This window comes from Anopheles nili, chromosome 2 (assembly GCF_943737925.1).
Source record: "Anopheles nili chromosome 2, idAnoNiliSN_F5_01, whole genome shotgun sequence".
Taxonomy (NCBI): Eukaryota; Metazoa; Arthropoda; class Insecta; order Diptera; family Culicidae; genus Anopheles; species Anopheles nili.
This window is the reverse complement of record NC_071291.1, coordinates 67233463-67260999: the sequence shown is the minus strand read 5'-3', so window position 1 is coordinate 67260999 and position 27537 is coordinate 67233463. Positions and strand designations below refer to the sequence as shown.

The window sequence follows — 27537 nt, the reverse complement described above, 5'->3', positions numbered from 1 at the left end:
TGTTTCGCGCTGGACGCAATCACCGATCGAACGCAACGCGCTATCAATCCTGCGCACTTAGCGGTGGGTTAATACACGTACGCACTTGTAGGATACCAACGTGGGCCGGCTGTCAGAAATTACATGCCACCCCTCCGACGTAACAACCCCAGCAAAGGCTCTGACTTCGAAGGTAATAAAGCAATAACCCGTTGCCTCGATGATTCGCGATGGCCGCTCGGGTACAGCTGTTTTAACAGCGACCAAGGTGCGGTGTAACGCGCGCACAAAGGCTTTTCCGAACACCACCCGCCCAAGGAGCATCAGCTCTTGTGTGGGGGAGGTGAGTGGGGTGTTTATGACGAGAGAGAGAGAGAGAGAGAGAGAGAGAGAGGGGCCAAGAAAACGGGGCTCATGTTGCTAACGATGGCCCACTTATGAGTGTGGGGGTCGAAATTTAATAATTCAGTAACGCACCCCCTGCTCAAGCGGAAGCGGACGTTGGTTTTTCCCGGTGGATGAGGTTTTAGTTTTGGTGTATTCTTCTTCTTTTTTCACCTTTTGCGCACCAACCGGGTGGGGAAAAGCAAACGGGTGGAAGTGTATTAATTTTCCACCACAACAAATTTCTAAATTTCTCTCCCATGTGCCATGGGGGTTGATAGGGGGTGTGTAAATGACATCCCGTGAAGCGGTCAAGAGCCATAGCGGCACCACGGTACGATGCCCAGGGTTGCTCCCCCGTTTTTCCCCCCACTCTTTTCCACCCTCTTCCACATACTTCGTCGGTAAAAGCGAGCCGGTTAACGCGCGGAACTCACCTCGCGCCTCGATTTTTCCAACCCCAAAACGCGACGGTTCAGTGGCACTTCCGTAATGCAGAGCTGCCACGGACCTGCCGCCTGCCTGGTCAGCGAGCCAATCCATCCCGCTCCTTCGCATCCATCCCACCACCGACGGACGTTGACTGATTGACCCGAAACGGAGCCGTTGGAAAAACGGGCATTCGCGCAACCGGTTGAGGTCTCCGGGTGGTGTGGCCTATGGGAGGGGGTTTGTTTGCGCACCAGGGCACGCGCGTATGCACACACACACACACAGCCGCGCACGCACGAAGAGTGAGGTGCGGTATGGTACGGGTGAACAAATGGAGAAAAAAAATGAAGCTAAATAAAATGCTCCATGCGCTAGCGCCTCGGATGGCTGATTTTGCTCGCGCAAGCCACCCTTTCGGTAGGGCGTACGCCAGCTGGGTGGGGGTAAGTGCGTAGCCACGAGAAGGGAGCATTTTTTTTTTGTGTCTTGTTGCTGCATCTCGCTCACACGCATGAGCTGGCCGCTCAACCCACCCGGGGCGATCGAACACGATCGGAGCAGCGAAAACACACATATGGAGCAGCTGTTTCGTGGTTCGATTCACCGCTGCGTGTAGGGTTACCAAACCAAACGATCCAAACAAGAGTCTCACATGTGAGGGGCGCAGACCTGGCCAGAGGGCGCTAAATGTGATTGGGAGATGTCACGCTTTCGGGTTCGGGAATGTCAGGTGAGATTGGAATGATATTTGGCCGTAACTACAGCTGAAGCTGCCTCAAAAAGTATGGATTTATTGGCTTCAATTTGAGTAGCTCTCTTCTGGGCCGTTGGGATCGTTTTTTCTTATCCACCTGGTCCACGCTTCAGACCCCACGCTTTTCCACGCGCACACCGCGCTAATTTTCCACACTTTCCATGCTTGTTCGCTCGGCTTTTCCGCTCATCATGCTCCCAAGCGCTTATCGGACTCGCGCCGGTGAAAAATTACCGTGCACGAATGGAGGCCAAGCCGGATTAACTCGATCATGCTCACGGCGCCTTATCACAGCCCGATTCACGTACGGACGATGAAAGCGATATCGACAAACGCGTCAACATTGCGCTCCAATGTTGGTGCGTGTTTTTTGCTCTTCCCCAAATTTTAACCAGTGCCAGTGGCTTCAGATTTGTGGGGATGCTTTTTTGGTGATTGTTTTCCACCGGCTTTTTTTTTTTGGTTATTTGAGAGCGAAAATTTTCATTAGCAAAGGGAAAGCCACGCCAGCATCCAGCCAGAAACATTAAGATGCAAGCAACCCCAATCGCGAATGATAATAATGGCCAGGCCCGTAATAACCGCGTGGTCAGCCCTCGATGGCCGGAGGCCGCTTTCGATATTATTTTCCACCATCCTTTTTTTTTTGTTTTTGGCGGGAGCACAACATTTTTCGGCCCTCGCACCCCAAATGGGGTGGGGGTTGTTGGCGCGAACGGGTTGAAAATGATTTGTTAATCACTCCGAACCGCGCTGCATGGAAGCGATGTTTGCCCGACATCTCGCTGCCCTCTCGCTTCTTCATTTCCGAAAAGCTTCCTCTCTCACTCATTCGCTCTCTCCACGCCGGTAGTTTTCCCTACCCTGGAGCATTTTTTTTCTTGTTGCTTTCTTCGTGTATGGTTTTTGCTCTCTCTCTCTCTCTCTCTCTCTCTCTGTCTCTCCCTCCCTCGAGCAACCCCCGTTACCGGGGAGACCGGGTGAATCATGCGTGTGTGTGCTCGCGTACCGTTCGCGTTCCGGGTGTGCCTTTCCGCGGGTGAAGCTGGCCTGGCAGGCTTTTAGGCCCTGGGCCCGAAGGCAGCGGGTTTTTTTTCATTTCGCGCTTCATCCTCCCCTCTCCCTCCTCTCCCGCCCTGCCGACACTTTTCGCCCTTTTTCCACCCCGCCTTCAGATGCGTTTCGTAACGCAACGACCGATAATGACCGAACCCAGAGCCAGAGGGGGGTTTTTGGACGCCCATCAGGCAGCCCAAAACAGCCCAGCCAGCCAGCGAAGGCACGAACGAGCACCTCCTCTCGCGGTTTTCATCCTCACCCGCAGGCGGGCACTTTCTTCTGGGCGGATTTCGCCTGCAGCCCAGCCTCGAGATCGCGTTGAATGATTAAATCGTTAGTTTGCGTTTGTTGCTTTTTTTTTCTATGTGCTTCCTTCGTTTGTTCGCACACAACTATCCACATCACACCAGCTGTACGGTGCACGCGTCGGACATATCACGAATGGTCATAACCCACCGTAACGTCGATGAATTTTGGCAGGTGCGAGAGGTCAAATCGTAAGGCTTAATCTCAGCTGGCACACGAACCGTGTAACGGTTGTGTGCATCGTGAGCCTCGAATCGCGGAAATCCTCGTCCTCGAAGCCTCCAGGGGTGATGGGGCAATTTTTTCGCATTAGATTATGATAAATGTAGCCGCACGTTTAGTTTATCATACCGGCTGTTACAAACGCTCCAGAGTGTGTGAAAATAAGTGGTGGAGGGACTGAGAAAAAGACTAATTGCGGTACGTTTAAGGGCGCTGTAGAGCCGTTTGTTTTCCAGATCAGCGTAAATCGCACTGAATGCTTAATGCTTGCCTGCTTTCCGAACAGCATCAGACAGCTTCTCGAGGAGCATACATAATTGATGAATTCCAACCGCTTGTTTGATTTGTTTACGCTACCATTCGGTTTCGAACCCGTCCAAGATAAACATCTTCTGAGGACGTCAAATTGGCATTTGACATGAGATGACACGAGCTCGAGATTGACTGCTGAAAGTGCGTTTCGATGCAAGCTATCGCAGTCTCTTCCAACGTCCTGCGTTTCCAAGGTAACGTCTAAAGGCCGCTTCTTTGCGGATAGATTAGATCCCTGCGCAGTGCGTACATAATTCATTCGAAAAATGCTATGGTTGCGTAGCATCTTTCGCTCAAAGACGGCTTGAAGTTCAGCTCAAACTTTCGAGCTAGATTCGTCAAATTCTTCAAACGCACACACGCACAAGAAGTCCCGAATCTCGAATGATAACTTTGAATAAATTTCCTGCCCTGCAGCCCTGCCTAATCAACGCCTGCCTTTCCTTCTGTCACTCATTGCCGATTCCGTGCGCATCTTTGTTCGCTTCATGTGCATTAGGTGCGGCATCCTTGTACCCCTGCTGGATCCTGATTGGTAGACGCATAACTCCCCCCCCCCCTTCTCCCCCCCCTGCTGTGACAGTTTCCCAACCCGTCACCGGGAAAATGAGTATCCCTCCGTCGAGCTGCCGAGCCAAATCGTAGCACCCCTCGATATTACTGCGTATTCTCGGGACAACGAATCTTGCTCCTCGGCGAGGGACCGACTCGTCCGATGGACGGTGCTACGCATGCTGCACATCCGCCGGAATCGCTGATGCGCCACCGTTCTTTCACCCCTCGGACGCTTCCGTGCGCCATGTAGCAACAGTTAGCAACCCTGTGGCAAGCGTACGGAATATCCCTTCCAGAAGGGTGGGGAGGTTCAAGTTTTATTCTCTCTCATCGCCCAGCCTGACCGGAATTGAAGAGAAAAGGGAAACAGCCCAACCGAAAAGGGAGGAACGAAAGGAAGGTCCATTTTTCACCCGCAAGCAAAGTGCGCGTAACTGTACCTGCCCGAATTAGCATTCGATTTCTGCCCCGGCCGTCGGTAGAATTTCGCTCGAGAAAAAGCACAACCCTGGAAAATGATCGCCAATCCGCGCATCTGCCACCGTTGGGGAGGGAAGTTGTTTCCAAACTTTCCAGTTATACCACCCACCGCCCCCATCGGTGGGCGCGATCGCGGGAAAAGGTTTGCGCTAATGCTCGTGTTTGCGGCCCCAGCTAAAGCTCAACCGGCGCATCGGCCCCTCGTGGGTGCAATTAGAAGCATCTCTTATTATTGTTATTACTTCTGACGCGCCGTGGGTTGGCTGGCTCGTCTTCATAATGGTGCGTGTGCATTACCTGTTTCTCTTTCCCTGCTCGGTGTGGCGCTTCTCTCGCTTTTCCTGGTTTTCCCGGGCTCAGAGGGACGGGAGGGGGCCCGAAATCCGAAGTGCTGCGCTGCTTCCGCCCGACGGGATTATGCGGCGAGGGTGCTTACGAGGTTACTCCACTTTTTCTCTTACTTTTTTTGTGTTGCTTAGCCTTAACAACTCACGCCGGCGATTGCTGATTCTTTCGAATCGAGAAAACCTTCACGCGCGGGATCGATCGCAACGAGGGTTGAGGTTGTTCACCACCGGATTCGGTTATCTCGCAGCACCACCAAACACTAAGGGCAATTCGAAATTCAGTTTCTCAATTATTATTTTTCGCCTCTCTTCGTTTTGTTTCACTGCACGCTTTCCACCGCGGTGGCTTGGGTTGCGCGTTGCGAACTCTCGACTAGCGCTGCTAAACGGGCGTTCGAACGCCGCTCAAAAAGGACACGGTTTGCGCGAGCAAAACATACAACGGGACCTTGTTTTCGGTTATTGTTCCGTAGCGCTAGCGTCACCCACTCCTGCACGGATAAGAAAGCGGCGGTTAACGTGGAAGGACACAAGGGCACGCACGTACGTGCACGTCGTACGATAAGGGTAAATAAACTTGTTCTGCACTTTAAACGTCGCTTGGTGGACAAACGCACACTCACACACCCGAGCTAGGCAAGCGGTGGTCCGATTGACCGTCGAAATCTTGTGGAATCGAAAGCGAGCAAATTGAACGTGATGGTGATGTTTTTTTTCAACAAGGATAACTGTCACAAAAAGACGCAAACAAAGGTTTGTGAAAACAACTCCACTTCAGGACTCTAAGTAGAGAGTTTGATGGACTTTCGCTCCAATTCGATTCCGCTAGGTTTCGGTCGGTTTGCGGATCTGCACCATCGAGTCTGCGTTAGGGGTTTTTTGTTATTTTATTTAACTGCTTCTGAATGCCGTTAATCTGGTGGCCCGTTTAATCAAGGGCACGAGAAAAGTGCGCCCGCCACAGCCCGCTCGAATCGCGCGAAAGATTTTCCCCTAACTCGCTGCTTTCACGGTGACTCACGATAATCACAACAGCCCCACGCCGGTAATCGATGGTAGCGGGTAAGAAAAGCACGCGGAAAAACGTCGAGGCTAACCACCGGGAGAGCAATTTTCCGCTGCGTGCAACGGTTGAGACTTGTCAAAGGCGACGACGCAGTTTCCAGACACGCACGGACAAACAACCTTTCGAACGAACAGTCAAAAAAATACAACGCTGCCTGGCATTTCGAAAAGTGCTACGAAGCTGCTCATCAAACGTTTGCTGTGGTGTCTCGCTCTGGCAAAGGCCGTTCATTATCGCCTTCTCGCTTCTGCGCTGTTCGGCTCAAGTGCCGATTGCAATCGTGTCGTTGTTTCTAACATATGGATTTTCGTATTCTTTCTCACTCTAACGAAAACCCGATCGGTTCTGTGGAAAACACGAAGCATAGAAGCACACTAGGATAACGTAAGTCATATTTTTCGTGACATACTTATATTTTAATGGGTGATATTTTTAAAATCAGCAAAATTATGCGAAACAGAATATATTCAATTGATATATGAAATAAATGTTAATATTAAACTAATTATACTCAATAGATACCAGCCATTGGAAGCTTGGTTTGATGAATATTCAGAAATGCAGTGTCAAACACAATGCAGTTTTATTATTACACGAATTGTATTCTTACATTCTGGGTAGTCAATTGAGAAAGCTCCTGCCCATGTTCTAAATTCAATCCCTACGATTATATATTCGTAAAAATCATATGAAATTCTTAACTCTGATTCCAATGATAGAAATAGTTTGCAGACCCCTGATATCATAGTCATTAAAACAGGAATGTTCGGCTATCATCCAAGAGAGGGCGCTAGCTGCAAATTCATGTTGGAATTTCGTTATTTTTGATATTGGTCTATTGTAAAATTAAAATTAAATGAAAAGAAGATTTGTATCGATTAAATTATCTGTAGTATATCTGTAGTAAATTATCATATTAGTATCAAACTAAGTTATAACCCGACGTTGATTCATTACCTATCTTTTGTAAGATCGTTGATGCTGATCGTTGATTATGATTTGCATCTATTGTTATACATTATTGTTGGTATGAAAATTATGCGTTTATCTATCCAACATATCTCCTACTTGCAACCTTCCCTTCTAATCTCGGTAACCTTGAGGACATGCAGCAAACAATACAATCAATTCACACCTTCGACTACCCCCTTACCGAAAAACATTCCCACCCCATGCCCATCGAAGAATGTTGCGCCAAATAAAATCAATTCCCACCACGGGCCATGCTCATTAAAGATTACACAATCGCGCATCCTGCTTCGAGCACCTTTAGCAGTTTATTTTATGTCTTATCTTCCATTAACTACCACAAGCCTGTCCGCGTTCGCACAGCACGTTCCGAAAGGTTCCGATTCTTTTTTTCGGTTGTTTTGCATGTTCCGTCCGGCATCCGCGATAAGACCCGGCAAATGGACACGCGGTAAAGTGAGTAATTGAGATTCGCTAGAGCGCCTAGAGTTTCTTCAGCAGTGCCGTCGCCTCTCGTTGAGCTTCCCGATCGTCGGCAGTGCTGCGAGAGTAAAAAGGAATCACGGAGAAGTCATGAAAAAGGGTCGAAGAAAAGGCGTGCCATCAAACGTACCGCGGGTTTGTCTGGTTAGCGGCCAGCTCGAGGAACGCACGCGCTTTCACAGGATCCTTCAGCTCGATGTATGTCTGTCCCAGAAACAGATGGTTCAACGGGAAGAAGTTCGGTTGCTCATGCTCAGCCCGATCGAAACATTTCAGTGCATCCGTGAACGTCGCATCCGGGATGTCAGTCGTGAAAGTGTGAATAAGCTTCCGCTGGAACCACGGCAATCCGGCCAGTTTGTGGTAGAACCTCCCCAGCACAAACCACGCGAACGGATCACTCCCATCTAGTTCCGTCGCCTGCCGTAGATGGCGCAGAATCGTGCTCAGCTGCAGGACACGTTCCTTCAGTCCCTCAATGCCGCTCTTTTCCGCCAGGAATATCGCATAGTACTTATGGGCAGCGGCCGCACTCGGTTGGAGCTCCAACGCCCGGCTCGCGTACCCAAAGCCCTCGAAGATGAACGCTTCCAACTGCTTCTTGTTGTTCGCATCCACAGCAAGCTCACGGGTTAGCGAATAAATCGCACGGCACAACCGCCAGAGTGCGTCATACTCGGGGACCTTTAATTCAGGGGTTCAATTAGCAACACACTCATGACTCACGACACACCACCGACCTACCGCTTCCCGATGCTTGCTGATCAGCTCGTACGCCTCACGGAACTTGCATTCGTCGAACAGCTGATCCGCTTCCTTGAGCGTGTCCGCCATGTTGCCTTTGAGACCGGTACAATTGCACTGACGGACGCTGACTGCCCAAACCCAATGGAACTGGTTTCGCAGCGACGGATGAGTCCATCGTTCCTATCACGAGAGAAACCATTTCCAGCCAGCTGGTTCTGTTTTTTTTTCTTCTTCCAGCACGCACCATCGACGCTCGCTCTCGCGTGTTCGCGTGCGCTTATCTGCCGTATTATTTTGGCGAGCATTTCCGATGACAGAGCGCGCTGTAGAGCGTGAGATCGCGGTTGCTTGCGTATATTCAAAACAAAACCAACCTTCAACGCTTCCTTTACTGTATCTATTCCAAGCCCTTTCCCAATCGAACGCCTGCCGGCAGCTGAATCATTTGATAAATCTGAACAAACCGCACAACATCGAACGACAGACCGTGTTTACATGTGTAACCGTTTATTTCCGCCTTATCTAATACACAACAGATAGCACACGTGTGCGTCATCCCCCCATACCTTACCACCCTCCCCCCCTTGCAGGACCAATCGGTTAGATCTATCTATCTGCCACGTTTGTACAGGTCTCGGAGCCCTGCGTATATGCACTTTGTGCATCGTTCGACCCTGTGATGACCCGAAATTATCTCTACGTCCACCAACACCACCATTACCTGGCGTATGTATCCGCGGCTGATCGACTCGTCGATAAGGAAGCGATAGGGGGCCTTACCGTTCGGGTAAGTGTTGCCGATAAGCCGGTCATGCTCGATAAGAACCGGTCAAGGTGTAACATTAGCGTTCGGTGCACTGCCAACTGGAAAACCGTAACGGACTGCGCCATTTATGGCAACAAATCAGCTCGAAAATCCGCTAGCCAGGAAGTTACGCGCTGGAGCAGGAAGTCACCTTCTAAGGTCGCCCCAGGGCCGTGTTTGACCCTGCGCCTCTAATCTGCATTTATCGTGCATCTGTTTTTATCCTAATTTTACACCGAGCGTAGAACACCTGGAAAGCGAATGGATGCTAATTTTATATATATTTGTTTGTTGTTTTTTTTTGGTGGTGAATACTAATATTGAGGAGCCCACCATCATACGATCGTGAAGCTCCAATTCCTCACCGCCCGTTCGCGAACGATTTCTATTATCTTGCAATTAATTCGCAAATGAAATTCGCACCCTCTTTAGTCGACCTTAGACGCTACTACGCGACGGTGTTCGTGATTGGCATTATCACGCCTACCACTGGGGTTGCAAAATCCTGCAACACGAACCCACGAAGCCTTCGACAACCGCTACTCTCGCCAGGTCTCGCAATGGCCACCCTACCATGCCCAGACGAGGCCCCCCCACTTACCCTCCTCTCACTCAAACCTCTGGACGAGCTCAGAGTTTCCTCAGAAGCTCGGTTGCCTCCTCACGGCAGATGCGGTCGTCCTCGCAGCGCACCTCAACGGCAGCGGCCCGTTCGAGCCACGGTTTCGCCTCAGCCGGTTGCTTCAGCGCCAGGTGACACTTGGCGAGGTACAGCAGATTCAGCGCGTAGAAGCCTGGCCGGATGGTTTCGGCCTTGGTGAAGCAATCGAGCGCCTCGGCGTACGAGGCGGTCGGTGGATTTGGCGCGACGGAGTTGATCAGCTTGCGCGTGATCCAGTTCACCTCCGATAGCTTGTAGTTGAACTGTCCCAGCATGTGCCAGATGCCGGAATCGGATGTCCCGTTGAGGGCGACGGCACGCTGGAAGTGTTTCTGGACGTTTTCCAGCTGCTTGATGCGCTCGGTTACACCGTCTAGGGCGGCTTTTTCCGACAGGATCGCACCGTACCACTTGTTGGCCCCGAAGTTGTCCCCATCCGTTGCGAGGGCGGTTGTTGCGTGTTCGAATGCCTCGCGGACGAGGGCCTCCTTTTCGTCGCTGACTGTGGACTGCTTGGATAGGAAAAATACGGTCCTGGCACGGCGCCACTGGACCTCGCAGCTGTCACGATCCTGTACCGGCATGAGGACGAGTATGAGTGAGCTTTCCCGGCAAACAATTCTACAACGGTCATGGCTTACCGACAGTTTCAGGATCATGTCGAGCGAGTCCTGGTACTCGCAGTTGTCGAACATTTCGTCCAGCAGCTTCAGCTCTTCGGCGGACATTTTCGGGCACGCACGCACTCACGCTCACTACGGGTTTGACAGCGGTACCGTGGACACGGACGCGTATTGATTTTCTGTGGCGACGAGACGCGAGTTTGATGCTTGCAAACGAAAGCCCGGAAAGCCGCCTCGCACGTTGTTCAGGGAAGTACTGCGAGTCCCAACCGCTCAGTTGACGGGCGACAGTTAGATTCGCTCGAAAAATGTGCCACCCTCGGCGTAGTCGTGCCACTTAAGGGTGGCCCCCTGTGCGTCCACGAACACATCGCAAAACTGGCGCGCTATCGGCCCAAAACCGGACGAATATGGGTTGCCGAACGCGAGTGTGCGCTCGTTTATCGGGCGAACCCCCGTGGCACTGGATCCGGTCGTCGTGGTTTGCGTGACGGTTCTACGCGCTGGCTACGTTCTCCGGTTCTCGGTTGACGTGCAAATGCACTTCCTGCAACGTAAGCGGGCAGTGGTGGGATAGGACGCGTCCGGAACCGGTGTCCACTGCACGAGGGGCACATATGCAACGATTTGCATTTTCAAACCGCCCATGCTTTTCGGGAATAGAAGTTTTTGTCTTGTTCTTGTCCAATGAGATTATGTAACCGCTGTAAGGCGATTGGTCGAAGTGGACTATGGACGCATGGAAAATGGAAAAGCGCAGTTTGGGTGTGTAATTCTACGACCCTGAACAGATACTAATGAATTTCTGTTCAACAAGTAGCAAATCATACACTTGGTACAAACAGTACACATGGTGGGAACAATATTCGTATCAAACGTATCATAACATTTATCTCAGTAATTGTTGGGTTGAATTATTAAAGTAAATAATAAAAAATAACCGTAATATATTTTCCAAAAGACCCAAAATCTTGAATGCCAATTTCTATTATGATAAACGCATGATTGTTTGAAAACTTTATTAACCGTTATAGGTCAAACATATTTTCCAATTTACGGTAATTTGGTTCATCTTAAATTGTTGATTTGGTATCTAATAACTACTATAACACAAAACTTTACACACATCATAAAACACATGTTTCGATCAAGATATCTGGAAATATATCTTCTAAATATCTAATTTGAGTATTATGACAATGTAGAACACATTATAAACCAAAGAGGTATCATAGTGAATGTTATTTAATCTTTTCAGAGCTTGACGATTGATAAAATTGTAAGAAAATTTCAAATTATAAAACTGAACAACATAACGCATGGCGGTAAAAAATTACGCTACTCTGAAAGCACTGAATTTGCAGATATAAACGTAGGCACATGCTTCAAATGCACACAACCCCTGAAGCTGCGTTCTGTCGTATAACTCAACGTATTTAACGCATTTATGAGGCGGTTAAGAGAAAGAAATACGCTAATTTGTTAAATTAAAGATGAGAATATAGGCTTAATTATCCTGCCATAGATTACGTTTTGAAAATCCTTAAATAAAGCGTGTAATTTGTATATTTCTTTTCACTCTGTCAGATCTGACATAGAGCACAGCCTCATGAATGTTTGTACATAAAGAAGAGCACATGCCAAGGGCTGGAAGAAGAGAAGAAGACGCAAGCGGGCTGCAAAGCTTCCGTGCTACCGTTATGTTCTTCATTTATGTTTTCGTGTGCGCCAGCTAAAGAAACGGACAAACCGCGTTGCTCCGCGCGGATGCTCTCGTTCGGAACGAAAGCAAGCAAGACAAAAACGGTTGTGATAAAAACAAAGTGCATCCGAATGCATTTATGTGCGTGCCCGAGCGAAAGGGGACAACCGATTCGTTTCCCCGTTGACCGTTGTGCATCGTAGAAGCGGCGGGTTGCAAAATCATCCGTCTTTTTTTGGGGTTGCAGTGCCGTTTTCCGTCAAGTGCGTGCACGGTGTGTTTGGCAGGATCCCAGAGTCGCGTTGTTGGTGTCCGTGTTCCTAGAAACCGTGGCCAAGCAGGATATGCGCCAAGCAAAACGGGAGGGTGCGTCCATGCGGCTGGAAACTAAGGGAGAGGTGAATGATGGTTTTTTAATAAGCGTTCGCGGGCATCGCTCGGTATCGATAAAATAAGTAGCCCACGGTGGGCTTCGATCCGAATGACATCATAACGGCGCGGCGTCGGCATCAGTTCTACGCCAGCGGGCTTTCCTTGTCGCGTTGCACCCAGTGACGACGTCGAGGCGCATCGCCGCTCCTGGGGCTCGATTATTGCAACGGTTCTGTCGATCCGGTGCAGCGCCAACGGGCTGATATATTCGTACAAAAGTGGCGTCTCTTTAGAAGTTAGTTCCATCCCGCACCTGAATACGCGTCTCTTTTTCATCCTCGAAACGCATCCTTGCAACTGCAACCAACCGTTTTGCCAGGCGCATCCAAACGAAGCTTGTAAAAGTGGAAAAAGAAGAAAAGTGCTGCGAGTGAGAAAGCGTGTGTTTGAAGTGTGTTTTCCAATTGCCCTTGTGCAACATTGTAGGCAAGGCCACAGCAAATCATCCCGGTTGGGCTGTCAGCTATCCTAGACAGGGTGTGCGGTATCTCTGCTTTTGTTAGCCACCTGGGAAGGCTCGATCTAGTGTGCGCGTGTGTGTGTGTGTGATTGTGTGAAAATTGTGCCTGTATGTGCGTGCGTTTGTGTGTGAATGAAGTTCCCGTCGCGACGAAGGAACGAGCATCTCCACCGACGGCAGCGTAAGAAGGTCCGTACGGTGCGGCTACGGGACGCAGGAGGCGGCCACAACAATTCCACAAGGACGAGAAGACGAGCAGCAAAATGAGTGCAATCAATAACACCACAACCGGCGGCAGCAGTAGCAACAGCAACACCGCCAGCAGCCGGCATCAGAAGCTGGAGCAGCAGGTAGGCCAGCCCCATTACGCAGATTGGTTTGTCTGATCGAAGCCCCCATGGTCTGGAAGGATGAGGAAGTTTACCCGCAAAGATCAAGACGGTCAGGCGAAAGTTCCAGCGTCCCTTTTGACTGCCGGCAGCGCCTTTTTGTTTACCGAGACAGCTGTTTGTTTGGGGCTGCTTTATTTACTAAGGGTTTTTGGGGGTGGCCGAGAGTTTGCGAGAGGCGAGCTTCAATTTGTTTATTAGATATTTTCAAGCCCCAAAACCTGTTTGACTTGTGGGCTATGGGATGACAATGTAATCACCTTTTTCTGCAGAATGCAGTGGGTTATCCGCTGATGAGATACTTTAATTCTATTGTGCAATTCATAGCCTTCAGGCATCTCAATATACGGCTCTAGTAATTGAAAGTGCAGAGGAGAAGTGATCGTAAACTTGAACCGCACTCTTACGAGGTTAGGTCAGTGCTGGTGCACCACAGCTTTCATGACTAATGACCAATACAACGTTGCTTTTATGTCCGGTCGGTTTAAAAGCCATGCAACTAAATGAGTGCTTTGAAGACAACTATTTCCCAGCCACATTAAATGAGTCACTTTATATTGCATACCCTTTTAGTAACGAACGATAAAGCTTGCCAGTTGATTGTCACTGACGTTTCATTCGGGTGAAAAAAAGCATTTTCCCAATGGATGAGAGCATTTTGTTATTTTTTGTTGCAGTTTTCTAGTTCAGATTATTTGGGAAGTTCAATGACATTTTAGCACCTTTATCAGCTATGTATAATTGAATGTTATTGAATAGCTTCAGAAGGTTCAGTAACGTTGATCACTCCAAATTGCATGTAAAATGCATAAATGCAATAAGAATAACTTCCACTTGAAAAGCAGTGGATAAACTCTAGCTCCGCCGAGTCGACGAAGCTCATGTGGTGTATTTAGAAGCGATACAGTTGCTGCTAAGTATACTCCAATCACCCTGAAACACCTCAGTTCCCGATGGTGGCAACTTCCCTCCCTGTTACTATAGGCACGGCCTCGCCAGGCGTTACTAGGTTCTGTTTGCATTCGAACCAATTTCGGCCCAACCAGCCCGGTTTCCCGTGTTTGCTGTGGGACGTGTTTCAGTTGCCCTCGCTCCCATGCAAAGGTTGCCCTGGCAAAACCGACCACACAACCCTTTCGCGGATGACGATGACAAGATAAGTTGGTTCTGGGAAACGGAAAACGGCAAGCTAGTTTTGCGCCCGGTAATTGTTGGGCTGATGATCTCTTCGCACTCGAAACCGGATGACGCTGAATATTGCCCCCACCTCGGCCGGCTCGGTTGTTGCGACGACGGGGTTTTTGCTGTAAAATGGCGGCACGTTTGCCCTCTGCCATCGTGTCTTTGCTGTAAGTGTTGCCATGGTCGGTTTCGACGGCGACACGCGCACAGCTAATGCCTTGTCCACGGCCCACGGTGACTCATGCTGATTCCAAACGCATTAGCCATCGCCACCGGTGCGTTAGTTACCCTGTGGAGTTTGGTTCTGACCTCAATGTTTGGCCGGTTTATGGGCTTCCTTTGACCGTTTATGTAACCACTGGCATGCGACCCGGATGGCACCCTACGCGCGTACGGCATTGGAACGAAGACACACGGGAAAGGATTATTTAAATTAAATTTCATTTACCTAAAGCAGACACCACCGCACTCGCACAAGTGTCCACGCACGGAAGAGCGTACCAGTTCCACCAACGGTGAGTTGTGGCTAGTGCGAAAGGCTTATTTGCTTTCGCTCGTATATTGTAACCCCTATATGCGTTGTTGTGGTTGAGTTTCCGTTTTTATTTACCATACATTTAGTGATGCATTATTAATTAAAGCTATTTTTTTTCTATTTAATAACATGACCGATTAAATTTAAATTGCAAAAAGTAACGCAAAGGGAGCGGTGTTTTATGATACCGCTTATAAAAGCATTTTATCATTAGTGTTTATTTTTATAATTAATTCATTCAGCGATCTTTTTTCCTCTTTGCATTTTTGGTCGCTCATTATACCTATTGAAATATGGGCTTGAAAGGGTAAAATTTCCATACAGAATACTCTTAAAGCTCCCAGATTGATCTGTTAAAGCTCATCGATTTCAATTTCGATGAAAAACTTACATTTAAAACGATCAGACCCTCAAGCACTGATTTAAAAGGACAAAAATTTCACTCCTCATCGGTCTCCCAAGTTGAGAGTGCAACACTTCAGCCCAACGATGGGCCAATGCAAAGCAATCGCTCGCAGCTTTTTTCCCAAAAGAGGTCACACCGAATCGATTCCCAGCCGCGACGAGGCGAATGGAAAGGCACGCGGCGGTGGCCATCTGCGCCATAAAGTATTCATTCAAATTTGCCGGGAACCGCGTTTGTTGCTTCATGTTTGTTTGGTGTTGCGTTTACCGTTCGAGGTTTTCTTTTTTCTCCCATTTTGTTTTCCTCCCAAAGATACATCATCAATCGTGCTGAAAAATTTCGTTTGCATAGAAATGAAAAGCGCTTTTCGGCGGCGAACATTGCGCCTTCTCTCTCTCTTTTTTGCTTTTTTTCCGCCCTCACAGCCACTTCCTCTGCCAGTCTCTCCATTTCCTGCCCGCGTTTCCATCTCATGCATATATATAGTTTTTTCTTCATATTTTTGTTTTCCATTTTCACGCGCGGCCACCACCAGCCTGGAAGATGCTTTCTAATGCTTCGACCGCTGATGGAGGAAATTGAGTAGACAAAAAAAATCCTCCAAACCTTTTGAGGTCAAACAGAGAGAGAGAGAGAGAACGAACGAGAAAGAGAAGAAGAGATGAATAAAGTAACAAAATGAGGTGCTCGGAAGCCGTGTTAATCGTTTCTGCCCGCGCCGGTTTGGTGGTTCGATCGGAGCTTTACCACCGCTTCGGTGTGTGATTGATTTTGGCCAATTTTCGTTTCCGCCCGGGCAGGATGTGCGGTGTGCCGGATACCATTCGCGTATCGGTATCGCCGGGAAAATCGGTGAGAGTGTAAGCGCACCAGCCAGCGAAACTTTCGCCACCGGCGACCACCTGCTGATGGTTCGGATCGCATTAATTATTCGTCGCCGCGAGGAAAATGCGGCAATGACGCATCAGCTCCGGTACACCTTTGGACTTCCTTTTTTGGGGAAGCAGTGCCGTGGAGGATGGTCATTTTAGGCTTTGTTTTCCTCTTCTCCACGCAGCATTCGCATCAAAGTGAAAGGAATTGCTGGCGAGGGAAGTGGCGTGAGATGGCGGCTTTCGGTATCGTTAAGCTACAGCTCATGTTCCGTTTTAATGAGTGTTGCGATACACGATGCTTAACAAGTGCACGCTTATTTGCCTAAGAACACGCCCGTAGATGAAAGGATGATTTTTCATCCCAGCAGCGCCACTTGATGATGTCTGAAGTGTTTCAATTTCTTCGTCGCTTGAAAGTTGCTCAGAAGCCATGAAGCGTTATTTGTTGAGCCGCTTTTTCAATTTGCGAATGCTAAAATTCTGCTAACGAACAGTCTTTGGAGAGTTTGGATGATTTATGTTGGTAAATTTCGTGTTAAGCGTTCAGCAATTGGACTGGAAAGAACTAAGAAATCTGCTCAAAAAACCTATCAAACCTAAGAAAAAGCAGACAAAACCGTTGAAATTATAAAATCATTCGTTTCGGAATGCATTAGAATTAATTTTAAGCAACCTGTATGATACTAAATCTGTAAGACTCGTTTGGCTTTTACAAAAAATACATCATATAACGATATCTTTGCAAATAGCTGTTTCAAGAATGCTTAATGAAAACAAAATTAAACATTGTATTATGGACATCAAATAGATGTTGGATGAAAATGCATTCTCAGAAGAAACCCTATTCATACGACAGGACCTTTCACCAAGTGCCATCTGTTACTAATGCCATGAATTGGCTTCGTTAATAACATTGATTTGTGTGATGAATAGTTTCGCAACCGTTGCTTGTATTATGAACTTAAACCTTCTTCGTACTCCATTTAGTACCTTTACGTTTAGTCTAGGAATGCTATGGAAACCATCACGAGTATCGCTTCCGTCGCAACCGTCGGCACCGGTGACGTGACGAACTCAAGTGTTGCCCTTACCAACTGCTTGGTAACCGGACAATTTTGTTTTCCTGCTATGCTTGGATACCAACATGACACAGGGAAGCACGGTTAGGATTTCCCAAAAATCTAATCAATCTCCATTAGAAATTCATTAGGCGTGGAAGACGTTTTCCCGTGAAAATTGAACACATCGCACACATTTCACGCAACAATAGAGCACACCGCTGTTTCTCGATAAAAATTATCGAGCTTCTTCTAGCGATAGGCGAATGGTTTCGTCCACTTTAGGTGTTCCGCATGACTCGAGGACACGTGATAATGTTGCCATCGTCCTTCTGCTCATCCACGAAAAATGGACGAAAGAAAATTTCCAAGTTAGGAATTGGTTTCTACCACGGTGAGCGTGTTGGTGGGTGAACACGGAGTCATACGGATAGCGGCTAAAAGTAACTAAACCAGCGTGAAATTGCTTTCGAACGTGATGGGGTCACCACCACGCAATTTTGTGGCCGCGGCTGGGACGGGTAAGGCAAACGGAAACAATAAGGAAGTTTGACGCTCGAAACGAACTACCCAAACTTGTCAATTACATCCTCGCCGCCAAATCGGTGCCCTCAAAAAAGGGCAGCTTTACGCGGTCACGTGATGGCAGGACGCGAGCGTGTTCCAGTTCATTGACTAGACAAAGTTGCACCCGAAAGAGGTGTGGCTCCTCCGTAGGGACTTCGATCTGGGGGCCTGGTTGACGAAGTAGCTCGTAACTTTATGCCGTTCTACCCCTAGCGATCGGTGGAGGTGACGTTTTGTTACGTTTTCTTTCCCAATTGTTTTCAAAGCACTCGCGTGGCTATAAACGGCGGGCGCTGTCGTCTCGACGAGGAGGACCTCTGGCAGTTGTTTACTTTCGGTACGGGAAACCGTTTGGCGCCGCCGTGGTGACCCATGTGTTGGATTCGCCAAAACCAAGCCCGGGTTGTGCAGGGTGACAGACGTTTCTGGAACACGGTTTCCCTTATGTAAAGGCGCCCTTAACGAGCAGCTGGAAGTTTGTAACGACTTGTTTATTCGCGCTGTGTGTCCGCGATGCATCTCTGCGGGAAAGATACGTAGGACGACGGGGCAGCAACGAAACTGTCATGTGGGAAATGTTTGCTTTAGAATGGGGAACGAAACATGGAAATCAATAAAAGCAATATCACAAAAATATGATCCGAAGGGTCAATACGGGATCAGGGTATTGCTTTCGATTGGAGTAAAACACATTTTCAATGGTGGTTTCGGGTGGTTTGAAAGCATAATGGAAATCGATAAAATCAATACAACTTTTGTCAATACTTGGGCCACTTTCACGTTAGTAAAACATCAGATCAATTACTGACAAAACATTAAATATGGAGCTGAATTTTAATCGGTATAACACAAACAATTCACTTCCATAGCAACAGAATTTGTGATTATTTGTTTGCTGTTTGTTTTTATAAACGTCGTTAGTAGCAGCTACCTGACTTGTAAACGTATGCAAAAAAGAACCACATGCATAGGAAATAATTTTATATTTACATCTCATGTATTTGTTACTATCCAAGGTAATCAAAGTATGCGTTTGTATGATCCCCCAGATCGTGTTAAACGACTGTAACGGACTGTATACGATCAATAGCTGAAAGGGGAATCTAGTTTTTTTCACGCTTACAGAGTACTAGTTTCAAGAGGGGATTTCAAAACCGGTTAATCCGGTTGGGCCATCCCAGATGAGGTTTTGTTATATTTGTTTGATGCTAACTGGATGAAGTAATTGGAGGAAATGTAAGCTACAGTAATCGCGTATCATAAATATTACAACCGCGCGTTTGATTTCCGTGCGTTTGTTATTCATATATTCCTGTCTGACATGGTCGAATCAGTTGCCTTCGCTAATCCACTGGACCGTGCGGGTTCGCGGAAAACGAAAGCTCTTCGTTATGCTGCATTAACAACAGCGAACGTCAAAAAGTCAAAATGCGAAATAAACACACTTCCAGCAAACACTCCGGGATGGATGATGATGAAAGCGGATTTCGCGAGCGTAATGGAATTTTGTCGTAAATCAAATTAACTGCACTTTCATTGAATCGCACTACCAGCGGCCGCCCCCGGATTCCCCATGCTAATTTATTACTGCACAGTGTAAATATGCCGCTGAATAATGTATCCCCCTGGTTGGGAGAACTGTCCGGCTGTGTAAATCCCTCCACCAGCCGGTCAATATAAACATCGAGCCGCTGGGTGTTGGCCTCCCATTCGCTCCCCCATCTGGTGGCGCTTTCGGTGGTAGCTGTGCTTGCGGGAATAAATCTACATAATAAATGTGTCATTTAATTTTTGCCGCATCGTCACCGACCGGGAATCATGTCCGTTGTATGTCCACCCTGTTGGGTTGCCGCAGGGATGGGGTGAAAAAACAATAATTAGGGAATATCATTCCTATGTAGCTCGCTCAATTAGCGCCCACAGGCCTAACGTGTTGTACCACTTGCCGTTCACCTTTTTCCACGTCAGCGTTGAAACTTCAAAAGGTTGCGAAAAACCACCACCCGGCAGGCATAAGCTACTTTAATAATAATATCATTAATTCCGATCCCATGCCTCAGCGTCTGTACCATCCCTTTTTGTGGTGAATCGGTGGTTGGGAGAAGGATGACATGGAAAGGGCAGTGGGAGAGGGAGCAAGGATTTCAAACTTTGTTGTTTCATCACGTTGGCTTCCGCTCGATTTTCGTCCGATTTTTCCTTCACTGAGCATCACACTTCGTCGTCCTACAGGCGGCTTTCCCTTAAGGGAGCTGGACGGTCTCGCATCGTCCTACGAGCCCTTCTTTTCGGGCATGTTGTTGGAACCGTAAATTCCTCTGCCTCGGGTAGGTTCGGGTGTGGACGAAGCGAGTTGGTGAATAATTGAAAATTTTCACCACCATCACACCCAAGAAGTCTGGTCCTAGTCGGAGGAATTGGAATGGCCAGCGATGTTGGTCGGGCGTTGTGATTTCGTACGAATCGGAACTCAACAGCTTTTGGCTTGAGATGGGCAAGAGGAAATGAGCCTAAATGTTACCGTAAAGCGACATGAAACTTTTGCATTAGCTGAGAATATTAGCTGTAAGTTAACGGCTGAGTATATTTATCAAACAAAGTAGCTCACAAATATCATGGAAAAATTAATTTCATTCATTTCATTTCATGTAGAGAAACATATTTTCTGTATATTGGTTTGTTGATAATATCTCCTCCGTGCAAACGTTTTGAAGTTATCGAACCTTTCGACCATGTGCTATAATCATTCTATTGTGCGAACTCCGGAGGTGTTAATAAAAATTAAGTGTAAATTAAGAGGAAATGCTCTTGACCTTCACTGATTTCTGAACCCTCGCTGTGCGCTTCGTCTCTGTAAGATACTTCTTCCGAACGCCTGGAGCCATGGGAAAAAGGAAACCTGTCTCTAAGGTTGTTCCGGCTCCGCTTCAGCACCATGTTCGTGTACCGCCTGCTGGCCAAGGGATCAGCCGATTATGTTTTCCATTACGCTACTCGACAAGGATCCTTTCCCTACAGCGGGACATGGAAAGGAGTTTCTACACAAGCGCGGATACGACAGGGTTTATATCCGGGGGTTACCGAGAAGAAAAGCTCGTTGGGGAAAAAATGAAAACCCCCACCACATCGATCGATCGGCACCGCAACAACCAGCTGGCATGTAGGTAAAATAAAACGAGAGCAGACATTGTTAATTGTAGCACGTGTAACTGGTCACTTTCAGACAACCAGCTCCGCATTGGTGGTTTTCGTGGTTACGTTTAGTACCCGTAGTAAGTCGATCATATTTGGCAGTATGGGAAACTGTTTAATTCATTTCAATACGTAAGAATTGTGGCAATGGAAAAATATCTTGTACTAGCATCTTAATTGGTTTTGATAAAAGTAGTTCTTTTTTTTACAAGTTTATAACCAATGTGAGTTATTATATGTCGTAATATCTTTCTTTTCTTATCAATAATCTGGAATATCGAACCCACAAACATGAAATCACTACATTTGTGCAATTTATCTTAAAAAACGCTATCTTTTGTGGAATGATTCTATACACCTTCACATGAAGCCGTGTTTTAACTTCCAACAACATTATTTTCGCCTCATCCGTACCCTATTTTTGAGTGATGAATAAATAAATTTCCTCTTTCTTGCTTTGTATCGTACAAAGCCGGAGCATAAAAAAGATTAACCAAAAAAAAACTTTAGCAAACGGGTTGCGGAAACTCGTTAGATGCCGTGCGGAAGGATTTAACGAGTGGAAGCCTGATAAAGCAAATCTCGCCACGCTGGCAGCGCATCGTGAAAGCATAATTCCATCACTTCCACACCAAAACACCTTATTTTGACGACGGAATCCGTCGGAGCGTTAATCGAAACCGGGCGAAAAATACACTGTAGAACGAATATTTCTGTCAAGCAGCGGTGCTTGGGAAATCGCATTCCAAATGGGGGTTTATTTTTCTTCGCCAGTTTGCGAAATAACGTCGCGCAGGGTTCGGTGCTGCTTCTCGGAAGCTTAACGAAGACATCGTGTAGTACGGCATGGTGTTGCGTAAAATATTCATAATATTTCCCCTCACGCGGTGGCGACGTCAGAGACGATGGCGACAATGGTGCATACGATCGGTCCTATTTTTAAGCAATAAAGTGCGACGCCGTCGTCCTTCGATTCACATCGTCTGATGCTTTTTTCATGCATTCATCGTTATTCCGTCCTTCGGAAGGTATCCCGATGCTTCACCGTGGCACCCTAAGCTTACGCTCCCTTTTTCAAATCGCAAGTGTGAACGGAAGCTAGTGCAAAGGTCCCGATCGAAATAGCGGCGGGCGGTCCTTGTAATAGAGTAATAGGAAAAAAGGACCCTTGGGTGTAGGAGCACCAGAACACGGGTTCAGTCAGGTGAACACAAATCGAAATAAATTGAAATTATTAATTCACGAAAACATTCACCCCTCCACTACCCACTCAACCATCGTACGGAAGCGTGGCCTTTCCGATCCGGTTCCGTTCATTAATGGAACACCACTCACGGTCGGCATGTGCGGCACGCCGGCAACGGCCCGACGACTCCTGACGATTTGTTAGCGTAATGCTTTCTTCTGCGGGCGCCAAGGCTCAATGGCAGACAAAAATTTAATTAGAACTTGAAACGTCTCCTCTTAAAAGCTCCGACGTCGCGTTGCGAACGACCTTTGCCGTAGCGATGCAAATTTGAGTGTTTGTATGTTTTTTTTTTTATCTTTCTCCCGTTACGTTCACATTCCTTTCTCACGCGGATGGAAACGCGCGTACGAAATAAAAACGATCCCTCTACCTCCTGTTAGGTACAAGTAATGTTTAAACGTGTGCGGCGCGAAAAGGCCTCGAGACACGTGCTCAAGAAGCGCTGGATGGAAAGGACACTTTAACCGCTTGTCGCTCATGGCATGTGTTTGTGCGCGTGCCGGTACGATATGGTGTGAAAATGACATGAAACCCTCGAGGCGCATTGCCCGGAATAGTCCATTCGGTGTGTTAAGTGGGTATGTTAAACGGGGGAAAGGTTGATGATCGTTCAGCTGTGAGTTCATCCTGTGAGGTGTGTGTGAGTGCGTTTTGTGCGATTTTATGGGGGTTTTTAGATATCGTGGAGCATGAGCTTTATGCATTTGGTGACGAGCGTAAAGCAAAAGTGCTGGTGCGAAAATGATTCAGAGGCTGAAGTGGGAACTTTATGCCAACAGATTAACCTATCAAACAATCTAGAGTTACCCGTTGAAAGTGCTTTTATAATTAAAGAGAGTTTTTCTGCAACGGAAATTCTTGATTTTTTTTTATTTCGCACAGAAACACATCTAAATAGCACAATATAATTTTATCATTTTTTGCAGTTAGCGCTTGGAATGAAAGTTAGAAATAAAATCTAATATTCTGAGTACAACAAGTTCAACAGCAAATGCATTGCAAGAACATTTAAAATTGTTTTATGGTGGGTTTCATTTTCAAAGATTTTTTAATTTATGTATAAATACAAAAAGGTCTGTTTTCTTTTGTGATGGAAAACAATGAATCGTAAATAAAAATGTGTCAATTGTGCCAGTAACACGACACATCCCATCATCACTCCTATCTCTAACGAGTGCCTTTTCCCAATCTCGCCCTTGTTTTATTCAAACAGCAATTAAAGCAAACTCCAATCGCTTTATCCCCCGTGGTATATTGCTCATTTCCATCCACGTTCGTTTGGTAGCGTTAGGAGAACATCGCAAGCACAATTCACTCGCGTTATAAACGTGATTTTCACCTGGCCCTGGCAGACGGTACGTGATCGTGTGTCACCCGTCGGCAGCCAGCCAACCCCTTAGGGAGAACTTTTGCAGGAGCAATGTAGGGCACGTTTCATCACCAGCGACTGGGCTGGTGGGCAGGTGTTTGATGGTGGCGCGAACCGCGCATTTGTACCACCGAGGCACGTACTGCCCCTGGGTAGTCCTTGCTGGGGTCCGTCGATCGATTGCGCTGGGACCGATGTGTAAATAATGGCCCGGTAATGGGGAGGAAAGCCCACAAATGAAGGATGGGCTCGGCAGGAACCCTTGAGAAGGGAATCCCTGAGCGGAATATAAATCAAGCTACACTTTATCGATAGACCGCACGTTGGTGTATGTGTGCACGCACCAACATACGCAGCAAAGGAGTAGGCTGGTGGGATGTTTGGAATTTTGGGGCTCGCTGTCATATGTTTGATATGTAATCGTTGGTAGATTAGATCTTTCGAAGGAAAGCAGCTCGTTTTTTATTAACCCTCCCATAAATAAGTGGCTCATTTGAATTTCACCCGCTACAGATTGTTGCTTGATTGTCGGAGAAAAACAACGTTAACAATGTAACGGTGTTTTGATTATTGTGCAAAGCTAATAATCCGGTTTGACTTTACATAAGTAGCCTTTTTTAGCTAACAATATTCATTTAGTTTATCGTTATATTACTTCAAAGATAATTTTTTTTATGGTAAGTGGAAGAGAATTCGCACGATTCCATTAGTAAAATATGTGAATTAGCCTATCCGCGTTGAGTTCGCTCATGAAATGGTTCACGAAAGTCGCCATCCATTACACTGCCAATTGTAATTCTCTTAAGCACTCGTCAAAACCAATAAGAACCCCTGCCCGAGGAAATAAAAAAGAAAGAGAGCGGAGCAAACCGGCCAGACGTTACCCTAATACCTTTTGTCGCAGATTAGGGTCGACACGAGTCCGGTCGGTCAAATTGCGACAATCTAGGCTTATGCACCCCGCGGTACCGGCCGGCTAATCTCATTTAAATGGTTAGCTTAGCGCTTTCTGGTTCCGTCCTTTGCTTTTTTTTCGTTGTTTTTTTTTTCGGTATGAAAATGAGAGATGGACAGAAAGAATGGCAGCTCGTTCCCACGCTCTGGTACCATCCTAACGGCTCACGTAAACGCAATATTACAATTAACCTCGACTGACCCCTGGATTTTAGTGCTGCGGTGCGATCAGGCAAAATATTTTGCGTCGTTCAGCTGTGCATGTATGTGTGTTGGATAGAAATATGGTAAATCTTGAAGAAGGAATACATACATTGATAAAGAAATAAAAAGACACAATACTAGCGAATAGTTCTGGAATAAAATACAAAGTACTGGGCGCCTCCATCAAGAACATTTGTACGGCGTACTGGGCGCCTCCATCTAGAACATTTGTACGACGTACTGGACGTCTCCATGTTCGCTCGTTCCCTCATTATGCTTCAGCAAGGATTGAATAGAAAAATAAACATTTTTAGCTGAATTGTGCTTGAGGCAAACAACTGAAAGCTCACAATTATAAAATAGCGCAACGAAAATGCTATCAAATCGTTGACCCAACGATCAAGCTCAGTTTCGCTTGCAACCTCGTTCTTGCGAAAATCCGCCCCAAAGCAAACACGTACTTGCGACCGTTTAAACGTTTCCGCGTCCTGCAGGAAGCGAAGCAAATCAGGATTGGCTGCAAAATCCAACACGCCCGGCTCGGTTCCGGTGTCGAGAAGGAAACGAGAGGGAACGATTTACAGAATAAAAGCCCCGGAACAGGAAAAAGGATGCCCGGCCGTTGTCGGCTAGTTTTCCACCCGAGGGTCTCTTGGCTGCATTATGTATTTTTTTTGTTTCTCTTTTCCACTCTCGCACCCTACCTCTCGCTTAATGCAGCAAGGCTAGAAAATATGCACCAATGCAAACATTAAAATTTTTGCATGGCAGTAATTGCGCTTCCCCGGTGTTGGCAGCGTGTTTTCCCCCATTTGTTCATTCGCTCCTTCCTTATTTGTCGCCGGCTTTGTGTGGGTAGTGAGTGCTTTCGTGTTATCAAGATCACTCCGGAAAATAAAGCGGAAGCGAGAAGCCGCGAGAATGCACCTTTGTGGGAAAAAAAAGCTCGCGGATACCATGGGAGGGTACGAATGCATCTCGGGGAAAATGAGTGAATGTGGCAAATGGTTGAAAGTTGCTTCGCGTGTGTTTTTGTAATGAAATTAACGTAATATGAAACAAGATTAATCGCATGCTTTGTAGCTTTGAAATGAAGGATAGACTGAAAATGCACGAATTGACATAGCGTTGGCAGCATAAAAATAGGACAGAAGAGTTTGTGAATTTAATTCGAATTTCGCGTCAACAAATGTAATAAATTATAAAACCTATGTCGAAAACGAAAATAGAAATTCCTTTAAAATAAAATTTAAAATCCTAGTAAACACTTAAATTTAGGGATATTTTGCTTCGGTCGCGTGAAGTTTCCATTCACATGAACATTTCTGGCGTCGAGCCGTAAACGAGCTGCTCCACTGCATGAGGCTCTCTGAAGCATGCTTCGTCCACAAGGATGCGCTACATAACGTCCTCTTAAAGGCGGTTCTGTCCCCTTTATGTTCCCTGACTGAATGACACACGAAAGGTGTGCAGAAGTGTCGCGCCACCGCAACCCTTGCATACACCCTGAATAGCAGTCCGTACACAAGCCAAAAACAAACACAAACGTAAGCCACCGCCAATGCGGACGTCTGAGGCTGGTCGCCACAGATTTACGGTAGTTTGCATGGCTTTCCTCTCGTGCGGCTTTTCACGGCAACCGGCCCTTCTGGGCTGATGGTCTGAATGGTCGTTTGTCAGCTCATTCGGGCAAGTATTCGAGAGGGTTGGTGCGAAAACGAGCGAGAACGCACGTTTTGCAAAAGAGTACAAAAGATAGCAGCCCACGTGAGAATTTCGGAAGGCTCGCAGAGATGAAAGTCGTGCCAAAAGGGATGCATTCCTCACTTGCTTGATGCAAACAGCTCGGGACGGACGGTTAACTTCTTTTTTCTTTGATAATCATGCCGCTGGCGCAGACATAGATGCCCTTGCCATTATGTAAATCATGCCTCATCGTACGGAAAGATGATGAGCTATGGAATGTGGGATGCATGGAAGATATTTTGTTGAAACAAATATGTTGAAATAGTGTTGCAAATATTATTCATCTAAATATTTATCGATATTAAAGTTAACGAATTAAGAAAAAATCTGCATAGAAAGATGATTTTTAATTTTCGAATTTAGCATATCTGCAATCTGCATAGTGTAGTTATAGTATTTATTATGCTATAACTTATAATGCTTAATATATACTAGTAATGATACTTTACATTTTGCGAATATTACGTGAATTGTTGTATGTTATCATCGTCCTCTTTTTAATGTGAATTTTTAACGCACGTTGACATCACCGTTCTAGGTCAATAGAGCTCTTTGAGGCAATTCTCTCCCGATCGATTGCGCTAACAAATGCATCCGACCGTACCAGCTGCACCCAGATGCAATTGTTCCACCTTGTGCAATCGCATCGTTACGCCTCATTGCAGCCCATCCTGCCTCGGTTCGCTGTTTGATGTGCTAATTGTGAAGCTTCTCACAAATAGAGCAAAACCCGCATCGAGATCCACAAACGGCCACACGTTTAAATCCGCACTGCTATGGACTCGCTGGGTGGGTTGTGTGGGAAATGGACCGGTGTTTGCATAATGCCACATCAGCCCTGGATTAGGTGTTAATTTGGTTTACAATGTGTGTTTATTGATCTTGCGGCGACAACGAGCAGGGCACTAACGCGTATTTGTGAGGACAGGTTGTTTGCTAATGTTATTTGTTTCAACAGACGGATAGTGTTTAGGTTTAGTACAATGGAAACTCATCTATTGAAAGCCAGCTCAAAAAGCGAAGAGCGTCACAA

At 46.9% G+C, this 27537-nt stretch overlaps 3 protein-coding genes across 3 annotated transcripts in view; all 3 read right to left on the bottom strand.

The window, feature by feature from the left end:
* Positions 1-4794, bottom strand: part of LOC128721709 (RNA-binding protein 24-B-like) — a 41555-nt gene extending 36761 nt beyond the window's left edge. Inside the window, exon 1 of the mRNA XM_053815489.1 lies at positions 4781-4794. The gene's annotated coding sequence lies outside the window, so the exon portion shown is untranslated. The remainder of the gene's footprint in view (positions 1-4780) is intronic.
* Positions 4795-7205: 2411 nt separating this feature from the next.
* LOC128720597 (regulator of microtubule dynamics protein 1-like) lies at positions 7206-8183 on the bottom strand. Its single transcript, XM_053814273.1, has 3 exons — positions 8093-8183; positions 7479-8032; positions 7206-7406 (listed from the first exon to the last, which is right to left on the bottom strand). Exons 1-3 carry the CDS (start codon positions 8180-8182, stop codon positions 7349-7351), a joined length of 702 nt encoding a protein of 233 aa, XP_053670248.1. The 5' UTR covers position 8183; the 3' UTR covers positions 7206-7348.
* Positions 8184-9530: 1347 nt separating this feature from the next.
* LOC128720543 (regulator of microtubule dynamics protein 1-like) lies at positions 9531-10419 on the bottom strand. Its single transcript, XM_053814217.1, has 2 exons — positions 10203-10419; positions 9531-10133 (listed from the first exon to the last, which is right to left on the bottom strand). The coding sequence occupies exons 1-2, from the start codon at positions 10287-10289 to the stop codon at positions 9531-9533; spliced, it is 690 nt and encodes a 229-aa protein (XP_053670192.1). The 5' UTR covers positions 10290-10419.
* Positions 10420-27537: the final 17118 nt, after the last annotated feature.